We start from the raw sequence: 13,865 nt of genomic DNA on the forward strand, positions 1-13,865 counted from the left end.
GGGCATGAGGATATAGAATACGGTCATATAGAACAAAGACCTCGTTGTAACTCAGTCAGTTCTATGCCATGAAAACCATCGGACTGCGAAGCTGCAATGATGATGACGATGATGATGATGACATTTGGTACAAAAAGTCATTATCATCATTTCGTTTTATTGCTTTGGAGAAAAGCATCATTATCATTTTGAGCATAATCATCATCGTTTCGTTTTACTTATTTTTTTCATTCACTCTCACGTCCGGTCCCTTGATCTGCGTCACGGCTACTACTACTACTGCTACTACAACCACTGGCGTAGCCAGGGGGGTGGGGCGGCTCGCCCCACCAAATCTTTCAGTTTTGCATGCGTATTACACGCGCACGTATAAACACATGCATGAACATAAATGAAAGGTTGTTGAACCCCTCACTCTACATCGAAAAAAATTTCTGGCTATGCCCCTGACTACTACTACTACTACTACTACTACTACTACTACTACTACTACTACTACTACTACTACTACTACTACTACGACGACGACGACGACGACGGCACAGGGCAGACAGCTTCACTGTAGGTTTTTACTGCAATATAATGATGACTATGACCACCATCATTTGTCTTTTAATGGATATATCCATTAATTCCACAATGCGACTCACAGCGTGGCTGCTGCATGGCGAGTGGGTTGAGCCCCGGTCCGCCCTGGGGCTGCTGGGAGCCGTCCATGAGCTGGCCCGGTGCCGGCTGTACGGGGGGTCCCGCGCCCCCGGCAGTGGCCCCACCTTGCGTGGCCATGGAGCGAAGCGCCATCATGGGGTCCGTGGGGGCTTGGCCACCAGCCCCCGGGCCGCCGGCACCAGTGGGCACCACGCCACCGGGTCCACCGCCGCCCGCGGCGCCACCTGGAGGTGCTACGCCACCCTGTTGTGGTGGGCCACCCATCACCCCACCATTGGGCGCCATGTTAGCCTGGGGAGCCTTCTTCGAGTCTGTGCAGGTCAGAGAAGGAAGAAAAAAAAGGTACGGTGCGGTGAGCGGACACTGACGACACGTTACGTGAGACGGAAGCAATGAACATGCGCTAGCAGCGATGTCGCAAGCCCGCCTCAGATATAAACTATAACCTATAACTATGCATAATAGCATCCAGGACTCACAAGACGACCAGATTCCCCCCCGTGACCCCTGTAACTGAATATACAAAATAAATATTTACCCTTCTTAACATCTTCAGTACACACACACACACACACACACACACACACACACACACACACACACACACACACACACACACACACACCACACACACACACACACACGCACACACACACACACACGCGCGCGCGCGCGCGCGCTGTAGATGTTTTTTTTTTTTTTTCAAGTAGAGACACAGTTTAGTGGCTATGTTAATTATATTTGCCAAATATATATAAGTGCCCTGCTATATATATATATATATATATATATATATATATATATATATATCCCGCGCCTTGATTGACAAAGCGGGTAGAAAGAATGAGAGCGCTAGGAACCAGTTTCACGACGACCGGGCTGCACACAGGGCAGTCCATTCAGAGCGTGGTGCTGCGTCTCGCTCTCCGCGTCAAACGAGGGGTTGCTGGCCCCTCCGCGACCCCCCGTTTTACTGTTTTACTACACGACGCGCCCCTGTCCTGCCAAGATGAGGCAGGCACGCGTCTTTACCGGCCGTGCCATCCACGGACAGGCTATAGCGACGAGTAAGTAAAGTAAAGCAAGCGAGCAAGGCGGCGCCGACTGCACACGCGCGGCGCTAATGGTCCAGTTGCGACACGCAAAGGGCAGCCGGAGCCACAGCAGCCCAACCGCAGCGCTTGGCATGCCGATTACGATATATACGAGCGCGCCAGGGCACCGAACGACTGCCGGTAGCCATTAACAACTTCGGGTAGCGCGGCCATGGCTTACATGGAGGTGTCGCAAGCGAGCCTCGCGCGCCGCCCCAGTAAGAACGTCGAACCTTCGAAACATGGCTAGATAGTCTGTGTCTCATATGGGAAAGGGGGGCTAGAACGAGGGTCGCCTATACACATTTATCTATAAAGTCTGTGCGCGTCCATGTTTATATACCCCTTTCTCTCACTCTCGGTGTAGGGTAGTAAACAGGACGATCGCCGGGTTGACCTGCTTAACCTTCCCCTTCTTGCATTTCCCTCCATGTAGACTGCCAACACGCATTTTATTATCATGCTATCTATCATCATTATGCTTTCCTTATCATTATTTATTGAACCTTATGTTCCCGTTTTAATGCTTACATAGGAGGTCTTTGATTCCGTGTTTGAAAGCGCAATAACCGAGCAACACATGTAACACATTGAATGCCTTTGTTTTGCCCATGTATCCTCTATGCTCTCAGCTGAGTGGCAGCATTGAACATCGATCGATCGATCGATCAATCAATCAATCAATCAATCAATCAATCAATGACAAGCGGCTGCCAAATATGAGAGTCCATAGACTCCGACTTGTATCATAGTCGTTAAAGATATTACTGACCATAAGCCGTACGAGACTGTTCGCAGACCACCTAGACTATCGTCGATAGAACAAGTGTTGTTATTATTACCATTAGTACTACCGGACTTCAGCTTCTCACAATCTGAACGCACGTGCCGAAGTTTGGAGTCGTGGCATGTCAAGTGAACCTTAAAGGGGTCATGAAGCACCCCTTGGGCTGATTGAAAAAACACATCCTGCGGAAAGCTGACACGGCTATGAACTGCTCTGCCAAATATTACAGTCGTGCGCGCCGCGTAATGGCCACAAGCGGAGCGCGAAGTTGCCGTTTCCCCAGGCACCCTCTTTTCAAACAGAGGCCGGTTCTCACTCTCGTCGGTGGGCGGGGCGTCTGTCCGCTGTACGTCGCAAAGACATAACATGCTTATTGGCCGATAGCCGACGTAAATCGAGAGCGGCGTTCGGATCAGATGCGCTTCTTGCCGCGGAATGCCGCCACTTGCCGGCGCCGCACTCGCGCAAGCGAATCACAGCGGGAGAGCGATCGCGTTTCATGACGCGCGCTGGCGTAACTTCTTTCCCCCATGCCATCCCTCCCTGTCTAGCTTCCAGTGCGCTCGTCGGCACGAGAAAAGAGAGAAAGCGCTGGGAGCGTGCGCCAAACCCCCGTAACTCCGCTGATTCTTGACGGATTCGAGAAATTTTTGCGGCAATCGATTCGGGAGGCAGTACACTCCGATACTGAGGCCATTAGATCATTACTTGGAAAAGTGGTTCATGACCCCTTTAAACTGCTTTTTCATAATACGTATACGTGCTGCTGTACTGAAGTTACAACTTTTCTTTTTCTTCAATGTCAAGCACTCCTGTGACTTATGATCATCGATAAACTTACTGGACAGCGCGTATCTTTCTTCGGGTCAGCGCGCTTATCAAGATATGCCACCGCCTGGTCACGTCCGGCTCGAAACAGAAATAAGAAAACGTTCTAGACAAGAAGGTTCACCGGAGCAACTGATTATAATTTCGCCTAACGAACACGTACCATCAATACGACCCTATATTCTCCGCAATCCGTAACCTTCCCCCCCCTCCCCCTTCTCTTCGCTCCCCAATACAGCGTGAGGGGAGTCAGAAAGAGAGAGAGAGAGGGGGGGGGGGAGATTACTCGTCGTCCGGAATCCCCCGAAGGGATCAGCCGATTAGACGAAATCAATGAGAGGAAGGACAGTCTGGCATTCAGCCAGCCAGGCGCGACCATGCGAAGCGGGAACTAAAATATAAATAATACAAGGAGTTCGATCAGTCCGCAGAAGAAGTGCGCAAGCAAGCTCGGTTCCCTGGCGTATCAGCGCGGCCGCAGCAATAAAACGCCGCGCCGTCCGCGACCGAAATCCCGAAAGAGCTCCTTCCCTGCTAGAGAGGATTTGAATCATAATACGCCACTCCCGTCTCGGAATTTGCGGACACCGCAGCGCAGCTATTCCACTCGCTCGCTTCGAGTTTGCGTTATTTCATTCTTATTAATTAGCTAGCATTGCAATACCAGCTGTCTTTCTTTTTGTGCACTTTCTTATGCACCTAACCGCGCTCTCGAGCTCAGTAATGCGTCTGGCCGTGAGAGTATACCAAAAACATAAATAAAACCGTGCACCCTTGTAGTTGGTAATCAGCCACAAAAATAGGCACAGTCATGGTGAACTGCGAACTACTACGTGCAATCTCTACTACCACAGCGCAAAATAAAAAAAAACTAAGACGAAGAAGAGACCCCGCACTTTTCGTCCTTGGGTCTTTTTTTTTTTTTCTTTTATTTGCGTTGCACTAATGAATGAATACTATATAACCCGATTCGCTATTCTGCTACGCGAAGAGAATCAGGGATGGAATGTTGTCATGTGGATTTCACAACGTTCCCTCCCGTCAACACGGACGGTACTCTTCGCGAATTAATTATATTAATGGTATTAACAGTGGTATAGTATAAATCGCAAGAGTTCACGATGTGGACCGAACTCCCTTCCGCGGGTATGCGCCGTGTTTAAATAAGGAATCGAAAGTAACCGTCTTAGGGAATGCGTTACTATGTTTTCCATGATTTGTTCCGTGTCATAAAATTGAAACACCATAAAGACAAATTAGAGAAGTATCGAGTTGATAATAAGTCCATACGTTCTCCATATAGTTGCCATATAAATCCGTAAGAATATTACGGAAACATATGGCATGACTGAATGAAACATACGGAAACATACGGAACGTTTCACCAAGGCCAAGTGAAGAACACTTGTACTATATACTGTGTACCAACTGTAAACCGATCAAATCCTCATCAACTCTTGTAATACTCAGCACGCTGCACCGAATTAGCGTAGAGGGGCGGGACAGCAAGAGAGAAAAGCTGGAGGACAAGCGCGCAGCGCTCGATAGCCGCGCCAGTCAATGACATAGCGGTCGAAAACGAAAAAAGAAAGAAAATTGTCGGAACGTCAGCGGCGTGGCTCCATATATATATATATATATATATATATATATATATATATATATATATATATATATATATATATATATATATATTTCTACTACAAAGCGTCGCGAGGCGCGCGCACGCAACTCAAATCGTTCGATGGCGCGCTTGACATTCCTGCAGTGCTCTCGACAGCATCGGCAACGACGACAGCGCAGCACAGGCCCCCCTCACCTCTCCCCCAATATCCTTTCGCCCCCTCACTCAATCCCTGTATCCCGTTACCGCGCTCCCCACGAGCCCCATTCGTAAAACCCCATCTCTCCCCATCCTTTCTGTTTTTCTTACGTCGGGCTCACCAGCAAATCGATCGACGAAGCGAGCACCGCTCTTTGCGAAGGGGATAGAGAGCGCCGGAGTAGAGTAGAAGGGGGACGAGGAGGTTAAAAAATGGACGACTCAGCGCACGGCGGCAGCATCGACACGTGAGCGAAAGCTTCCGATGCTGCGCGCCTTGGTTTATTATTATTATTATTATTATTATTATTATTATTATTATTATTATTATTATTATTATTATTATTATTATTATTGAACCCACCAGCGAACAGCAAGAGTATCGAGGCGAAAGCGTGACGGCTAGCTCTCTCGCTCGAGCTTCCTTATTAAATGCGTAAGCACTTCTATGCCGACTCAAAGACAAAATTGTCCGTCCGTCTATCAGTAGGAAAGACGGTCATCGCCATAAAGTAAAAAATGAAAAAAAAATAATTTTTCTTGGCGGGACTGGACTCCGCAGCGCCTATTCATCTCGGAGGCCTTGCAAGTAAGTAAACGCACCATAGGCCCAGGGCAGAGAGAGAAATGTGGCTGAATATTAGAGGGGGGGAGAGCGAAGATGCCACTCCTGCAGTTTTAAAGAAAAGCACGGCTCAGAGTTTGCAGGGAGGCAAGTGGAGGCGGGAAGAGCAGTGTCCATGCGTGGCCTCCGCGATTAGCTCCGGCTGTGCGCCGTTGCTACAGCGCACTGCCGGAGCTAGTCGCGGAGGCCCCGGTTCAGAGCGGGGCAGGGCAGAGCAGGTGCCTCCAAGGTATTCCAGGACTGCCTCGAAAACACGGCCGCCCTGCTTATCGGGCGATATAACGCAAGAAATAGCACTCACTATCTCCTCGGCGTTGTGTACATATACAATGCGCGGTCGTGAAAATCAAACCCGCGACCTATAGTTCTCCGCGCTGCGTATACGAAAACGAAGGTGGTAAAGTGCGCGGAATCCGGCCATGCAGGGCAACATCGACCGGTGAACCAAACAACCTTTTTTTTTCTATTTAATAACCACCCACTTGCGCGAAAACAAGGAAATCGAAATACGATGACTACTACTTCTTCTCTAGTTCAAATATTCGAGGACAAATCGAACAAGCTGAGAGATCGATGAAGGGAAAAAGACAGAAAATGAAAAAAAGACAAATAAACAAGAGCCATACACGGGGGCCACGGATATGGCGAAAAAAAACCAATCAAAGGTCACGCGCCAACGCCTACATATATTGCGGCGCGCCATTTGAAAGGGCTCGCACCGGCGTGCGCGAATATCGGGCGTGCACAGGCACGGCCGCTCGATCAAAAATTTGAAGAAAATAAAAAGATAAAAATAACGAGGGCGCGCCTCTTTCTTCCGCTAATCCAGCGGACGCGACCGAAAACAACGCGAGAAGCTTGCAAAGTATACCACCGACGTCGTGACAATGGACCCAGGCACTAAACGGGGGAGGCGAGGCGGCGCAAAAAGATTGGACAAAAGCGCCGGCCGCGTGCTTCCATTGTTACCGCAGGTGCATAAGCCGCTACGTACACAGTCGCTGCATAGAGACAAGAGTTACATATATAGGCCTCGCCGGAGGTGGCCTGTATACAATGCAAGCAGGCGCATGCGCCGTAGGCCCGCGTATGCACGTTTGTCGCATTAAACAAAAGAAGGGAATTTCTTTTGTTTATTTCGCGGTTTGATTGGGGGCAGCCTATCGCGGCTTCAGCATCAAAGAGGGCGAGACAAAAAAATGCGGTCCGAAATGGAAAGAACGATGCTAACCTCGTTGTTCCTAGTGGCACAAAAGCGAACGCAGAGTGCATATGAGCGACTGCACTATACACAGGCAACCGGCGCTGTATAGCTTCCCACATGCGACAGCAGCGCCAGAACGCACAGCCTAGCGAGCGAAAGAAGCAAAATTGGGAGGAGGGAGGTGATAAACAATCGCCGCGGCATCTGTAATTTATCACGAGGCAAGAGTGCATCCGTAATCTGAAGGTGTCCAAGCACCCATGCTCTGCGTGCGTTAAATGACGAAGCATGTACCCGTTCTTCGTACCCCTGGTGACCGATGTGAGCAAAACTCCGGTGATCATTTAAGTCGGTATTTTGCTGTTGTACAAAAGTACCTTTACATGTAATAATAATAATAATAATAATAATAATAATAATAATAATAATAATAATAATAATAATAATAATAATAATAATAATAATAATAATAATAATATCTGGGGTTTAACGTCCCAAAACCACGATATGATTATGAGGGACGCCGTAGAGTGGAGGGCTCCGGAAATTTCTACCACCTGGCGTTCTTTAACGTGCACCTGAATCTAAGTACACGGGCCTCAAACATTTTCGCCTCCATTGAAAGTGCAGCCGCCGCGGCCGGGATTCGCTACCGCGACCTTCGGGTCAGCAGTCGAGCGCCATAACCACTAGACCACTGTGGCGGGGCTACCTTTACATGTAAAAAGTACATTTACATAAGTCCGTAGATTGTTCTTTTTTTTTTTCAACACATTGCTTATATAGCAGTAAGGTAGAAAGGTGGGCGAGTTGGAATCAATGCATACTTGAAAAAACCAGCGCAAAGACGACGGAGAACACATGGAAGAAGGACACAGGGCAAGCGCTTGTCCTGTGTCCTTCTTCCATGTGTTCTCCGTCGTCTTTGCGCTGGTTTTTTTTTTTTCAAGTATACATTGTTTATATGTACAGTACTCACGGATTCAAACGAAAATCAAGTTTTTGAGTATAACGAGTGCCCAATCGCTGGAGATAACTACGTCACGTAGCGACGAATGCTGGCTCTGATCTACGCGTTCGAGTCGAAATTACGCCGATGTGACACGAACTGAAGATGGTGGAAATGAATGTACGTGCATCACTTAACCCTAAATCGGCCAGTTATTCCACTGAATACGGCATAAAGTCAACAGAAACACAATAACATCTCACTAATGACTACTGAGACCCTACTCACTAAGTAGGGTCTCACGAACACGCAGTGTCCGGCAACGCCGCACTGCAGTAGTATATGCCAGTCTCGCGCAGACACTAGCGCCGCATTTTACCCCTAGCGGCCTTTACATGAAACTCTATATGGGGCGCAACATCATCATGTACAGTTATTATACTCTTGAGAGGAAAAGGACTGAAGACCGAAAAATGTTGAGAAAAAAACGGAGGATATAATAAAACGATCAAGAAGTCGCCGGCGCCAGGCAGTTGCAACAATGCGAAAACACGGCACGGTTCAGTTGGGAGGCTAAATCAAATCGGGCCCCTGCGAACGCCAGCCGGGTTACAACACCGCGCGCGCCATAGCTAATCTCGTGAATTTGATCAAGCCGTACGGTGTACGGGACTTCGTGCCGCCATAAACTAAGCAACATATCGAATCTGCAGTAGCCACTACAAAGAGCGGTACAAGAAAATAAAGCAAAAACGTGACGAAAGGAGAAAAACTGCACAAGGACGTCAAGAATCAGTTTTTTTTTAAAACACACACAACATACACCGACTTCTGATTTTTCAATTTCGATATGGAAATCTCGCAGTGTTCACGAACGGCGATACTTCCGACGATGGAAGAAAGAAGCCCGCGGTTCCCTCTGTACATGTACACTGCGCCCGGCTTTGCCAGCCAACGGTATCGCGATGTAAGGCTTGCAATAAAAGTAATGACACAGTGTTGCAACGCCTTTTCATCACTCCGATGTAGCCACGCCGTACTTGTTTCTATTTGAGAACGGTTTATAAAGGCGGTGCACGGATTGAATCCCAACTGCGTTGCGAAAGAAAAAGCGTAGTCGTCGACAAAACGTGAAAAAATAAAATAAAAAAAGAATAAAAAAGAATCACGCGAAGCAACCAGGGAGTGGTTGCAAAACCATGGTTACAAAAGAAGTGGTTAGAATTGTTACAAAACGAGTCCTGTACAGCAGCGTCGCGGTAGCCACACTGTACGTATGCCTCTACCACGTGTTCCTGCAAAAGGTACACCTATTTTAGGTTATCGAAAACATCGGCAATGCCAGACAGAATAATTTTTGCACTGACCAACCATCATATATATCTTTTTTTCTTTTTATAACTAAAAAACTTGGTTTTGCTTACGTGATGTTCTGCACGCACTAAGTCATATATATCTTCAAATGTTTGATTGCAGTGTATGCGGAGTGCGACTGCTTTTGTGCAATTCAAGGCAAGCTTGTTATGACTCGCATGTTTCGGTCGCTGTGTCATATGCGAAAAACCCGGCGCCGGCGAGCGTATACAGAAATGCGAAGATGCGCCGGCCACATGCGTATTAGTATGGACCGTTTTCCAATAACTTGTTTTCTCTCGATCACCCGCCACGGTGGTCTAGTGGTTATGGTGCTTGACTGCCGACCCGAAGGTCGCGGGGTCGAATCCCGGCCGCGGCGGCCGCATTTCGAGGGAGGCGAGATGCTAAAGGACCCTGTACTTATAGGTGCACGTGAAACAACCCCAGCTGGTTGAAATTTCCGGAGCCCTCCACTACGGTGTTTTGGACGTAAAACCCAAACAATCATTATATTATGACTACTTTCCACGTAGAATGTTTCGCATTAAAGAACAAAAACCGAGGCTGTCGGACACGTGGCGAAACGAAGAGGTTCCGGGAGGATAGGCCGCCTGTAAATGCTGCCGATGCTCAATCATTCACCCTCCTCCACCTCTTCTTGCACCACGGCGCTATCGATTCCAGCGCCGCGCGCGGCGTGGCGTACACGTCGATCGACAGGCAAGGGCAGACCCGCGCCTTGCATCGCGGAAAACTAATCACGAGGAAGGAAGGCTTCTTGGTGTGCGTACGTTTTGGACGAGACGAAGCGTGTGTGCTTGTATGTGTATATTCCATGTGTGTGTAGACACTTCTTGCGAGATGAATGGGTGAGAGAGAAAGAGAGAGAGAGATTGTGTGCGTGCGTCTTGGATTAGATGAAGCAGTACGTGTGCATACTGTGTATACCTGTTCCTTGGATAAGACGAAGCAGCACGCGATTGCGCGCGTGTGTGTGCGTGCATGTGCACAGCAAAGAAGGGAGAGATATAAGGAGGGTTGGCACAACCTCCCTCAGAGGATTTTCCGATCAGCGCGCGCGATGCGAAGCCCAGGATCGAGCGCCGCGTCGCTCGAGGCTGAGCAGGCGCGTAAGAAAGTCGCGAAATAAATAAGCTTAAGGATAATCATAATCGCCGAAATAAAAGGATTATGGAAATGACGCACAGGAAATGGGAAAAGAGAAACGCCGATAACGGACAGGTGTAGGTGTGCCCGCGAGAACGGAATCGCGGATTTGCGAGGTTGTACCCCATGCTGTAGATCTCCTCACAGTAAAATCTGCCTTGCCTTGCCCTGCCCTGCCCTGCCCTGCCCTGCCTTGCCTTGCCTTGCCTTGCCTTGTCTTGCCTTGCCTTGCCTTGCCTTGCCTGCCTGCCTGTCTCTCTGTGTGCGTGTGTACACGACGGGGTAACTAACGTTCGCCGTGCCAAGCTTTTAATATAATTTCCTTACTTGCATCTAGTTGCCTGCCCCTGAAAAGCTGCAGCTGTGAACCCAATGCCAAATTAATAATACCGCGATGTTGTAAAATCGTGTCATGCCGCCAGTTTCTCACTCGCTCACGGGACATCGCAAAGATCTACAAATCGGGCATGCTAAGATAAAAGTCGCGAAGTTGGAAATTATTCCCACGTCATACGCTTTGAAACAAATTTCAGAGAATTTTCCAGCTCGTGTAAGAAACGCATACGTCTCTGTGTATACGAGTCGTTTACAAGAGAGCAGAGACCCTGCTCGCACGAATCACAAGAAACGGCGTTGTAAAGGTCGCAGAGCCCCGACACAACCAACAAAATGTCAAAGCACACAAGAATCCAATCAGCTAATTGATGTGCAAGGGAGCTAAAAGCCATAAAACAACAATGGCTGGAGTACAAAGGCGATATATATACGTATGCACTCACGAACGTCATACAGGCAAGGACATTAAAACATAGATATATTGACGACATCGCGCCAGTAAGCCCGACTTAACATGTGCGTCAAAACGTTTGATGTCCGCTTGAGTGTTTATCGATTGCTCAAACAAGAATGGCCACCAGCCATGCTTCTGTTTCTATTCTCCATTTATTCATTCAATAACTGGGACGATGACCAAGTGAGTGAATGAATGAATGAATGAATGAATGAATGAATGAATGAATGAATGAATGAATGAATGAATGAATGAATGAATGAATGAATGAACTTTTGCAAGTGGGAGGAGCTAGCCAATGGACTCTGCAATGACCGGAGTATAATGACGATATCGTATAATCCGCAGCTGCCTAAATCATCGGTTACACGAATTTCATTCATCCGACCATGTCAACATGCATACGGCTACCACAAAGCGGTAACACGAAGGTAGGGTGTCGAACCCGTGACCTATATAGACGCCTGCGCGTAGACGTAGTACGTCGCGCGTGCAACGCTGAAACCGCGAAAGGTATGTAGTGTGTCTTAAAGGCCCGTATTCACAAACCGACCTTATCCTTATCTTTTGCCCTCCTTACCTTTTCGGCTCCTTAACGCGTTTCATAAACAAACCTTATGCCTCAATCCAACCTTTCCTTAACCTTATCGTCGTCACAAGGTGGCGCTTCATAAGGTAGACTGACAGGTACCTTAAGGCGGCACTTATGCGACGCAATATGGCGGGTCATGCAAGGAGTTTTTCCGATGTGATCGACTTCGTCGCGCTATTAAGAGAGGTTGAAGTTCGCAGTGCGCGTCCGTACGCGCAAATACCGCTGCGTGTGCTGAGGGACCGCGAAAATCCCATGGAAATGTTCAATGAGGACGAGTTCCTAAGCAGATACCGCTTCTCGAAGCGAGCGGTTCTCGAGCTTCCTTCCGTGCTGCCGCTGGAACCGAGCCTCGGCGGTCGCGGTTGCCCTGTGCCGCCACTTCTGCAGGTTCTGGTGGCCCTCCGATTCTATACGGCGCCGGCACTTTTCAAGTCGTGAGTGCGGACTTGGTTAACGTATCGCAGCCGACAGTGTCCCGCATCGTTAAACGAGTGACGAAAGTTATTGCGGGTACGTTGTTCCCTGCGCTCGTCAAGTTACCGGATGCCACACAAGCAGCGCAAGTGATGGAAGAATACTATCGCATTGCGAAGCTTCCCGGTGTGACAGGATGCATCGATTGTACTCATGTCAAGATCAAGAGCCCGGGAGGCGACGATGCGGAGGTCCTTCGCTGCCGGAAGGGATATTTTTCCATCAATGTGCAGGTTCGTAAAAAAGTGCATGTAATGTTTGCTGCGTTAAAATAATTTGAAGAAATATGTATGTGCGGCTTCTAAAGCTATGTACGATATATACGCTACGCTATACGCTATACAGTATACACATAAGAAACCATTCACGGCACGCTTTGCTGTACTCGCCGTGTTTACTTAAACCCTTTGTTTTCCTCTCGCCATTACAACTGAAGTGGGGCCTAATGATCCGATCGAGCGACGTATGCACTAAGGATATAATTTTAGTGTCGAAGCAAGGGTGGTTTTTCACAATTGTAAAAGCTATGATATGTATTGAAACCTAAAATTAAGTTTATTTTTAACATATTAGCTCCATCTGGACCGTGATTCGCATAAGTTCAATGGCCTTACGGCATTGTTTATCGCCAGGGCTCACCAGCTAAATGAGTGACGTTATGGTTGCGCATTTATACGTCACCGCGAGAGTAGTTTACCTGATTAATGTGCACAAATGAAAAAAAAAATACATATTAGGATCGGCTTACAAGCAGACATCACGCCTGGTTTTTGCAGGCTATCACGGGACCTCGGCTGCAGTTTTTTGATGTTGTGGCCAGCTGGCCCGGCTCAAACCACGACAGCCGAATATTTGACAACAGCCACGCTCGAGTTCGCTATGAGCAGTTCCTGGCCTGCTTTTGGGAGACATGGGTTATGCGTGCCGTCGCTACCTGATGACTCCACTAAAGGACCCTGAAAACGCAGCAGAGTTCAGGTAAGTAAAGTGGCGGTAGTAGTGCAAAGCATTCACTAAAATTTATGTGTAATATACTTCAATTAAAGGTGCATATGTTTCAGGTACAACCGCTCCCACAAGAAAACGAGATGCTCGGTGGAGAGGGCTTTTGGCATTTGGAAGAGGAGGAGATTTCCGTGCCTCGACATGAGAATGCAGATCAAAGCAACTACATCTGCTCGGGTTATAACAGCGTGTGCTGCGCTACACAATTTCAGCCGGCACCCGAATGACCCTCTTCCCCAAGACGACCAGGTCGTGCAGCCGCGGCCGTCTTCGTCGCCCGCCCCTGCTGCAGCACATGGCTCTGCCGCACAGCCGAGTGAAGCATTGCCGCCAGGCGAGCCAGCGCTCGCGGACACGGAAGACGGATTCAGAGCCCGCAGGCGCATTACTCGGGACTACTACTCTCGCTAAGGACACATCGAAAGCAAGCAGTCGACCCTGTCATAAATTAATGACTGAATAAACTTTATTCGACGTCAGTCCCGCAGTTTCTTTCGGGC

General features: G+C 48.4%; 1 protein-coding gene and 1 pseudogene across 2 annotated transcripts in view; one reads left to right on the top strand and one right to left on the bottom strand.

Moving 5' to 3' along the window:
• LOC119389613 (mediator of RNA polymerase II transcription subunit 15) overlaps positions 1-13,865 on the bottom strand; it is a 122,114-nt gene that overhangs the window by 20,792 nt on the left and 87,457 nt on the right. For both annotated transcript variants that reach the window (XM_037656964.2, XM_049414493.1), the window contains one exon: positions 651-980. In XM_037656964.2, coding sequence (XP_037512892.1) covers positions 651-980 — 330 coding nt within the window. The remainder of the gene's footprint in view (positions 1-650; positions 981-13,865) is intronic.
• On the top strand, positions 12,453-13,808 carry LOC125758016 (putative nuclease HARBI1; annotated as a pseudogene).

Source organism: Rhipicephalus sanguineus, chromosome 4, assembly GCF_013339695.2.
Source record: "Rhipicephalus sanguineus isolate Rsan-2018 chromosome 4, BIME_Rsan_1.4, whole genome shotgun sequence".
Lineage (NCBI taxonomy): Eukaryota > Metazoa > Arthropoda > Arachnida > Ixodida > Ixodidae > Rhipicephalus > Rhipicephalus sanguineus.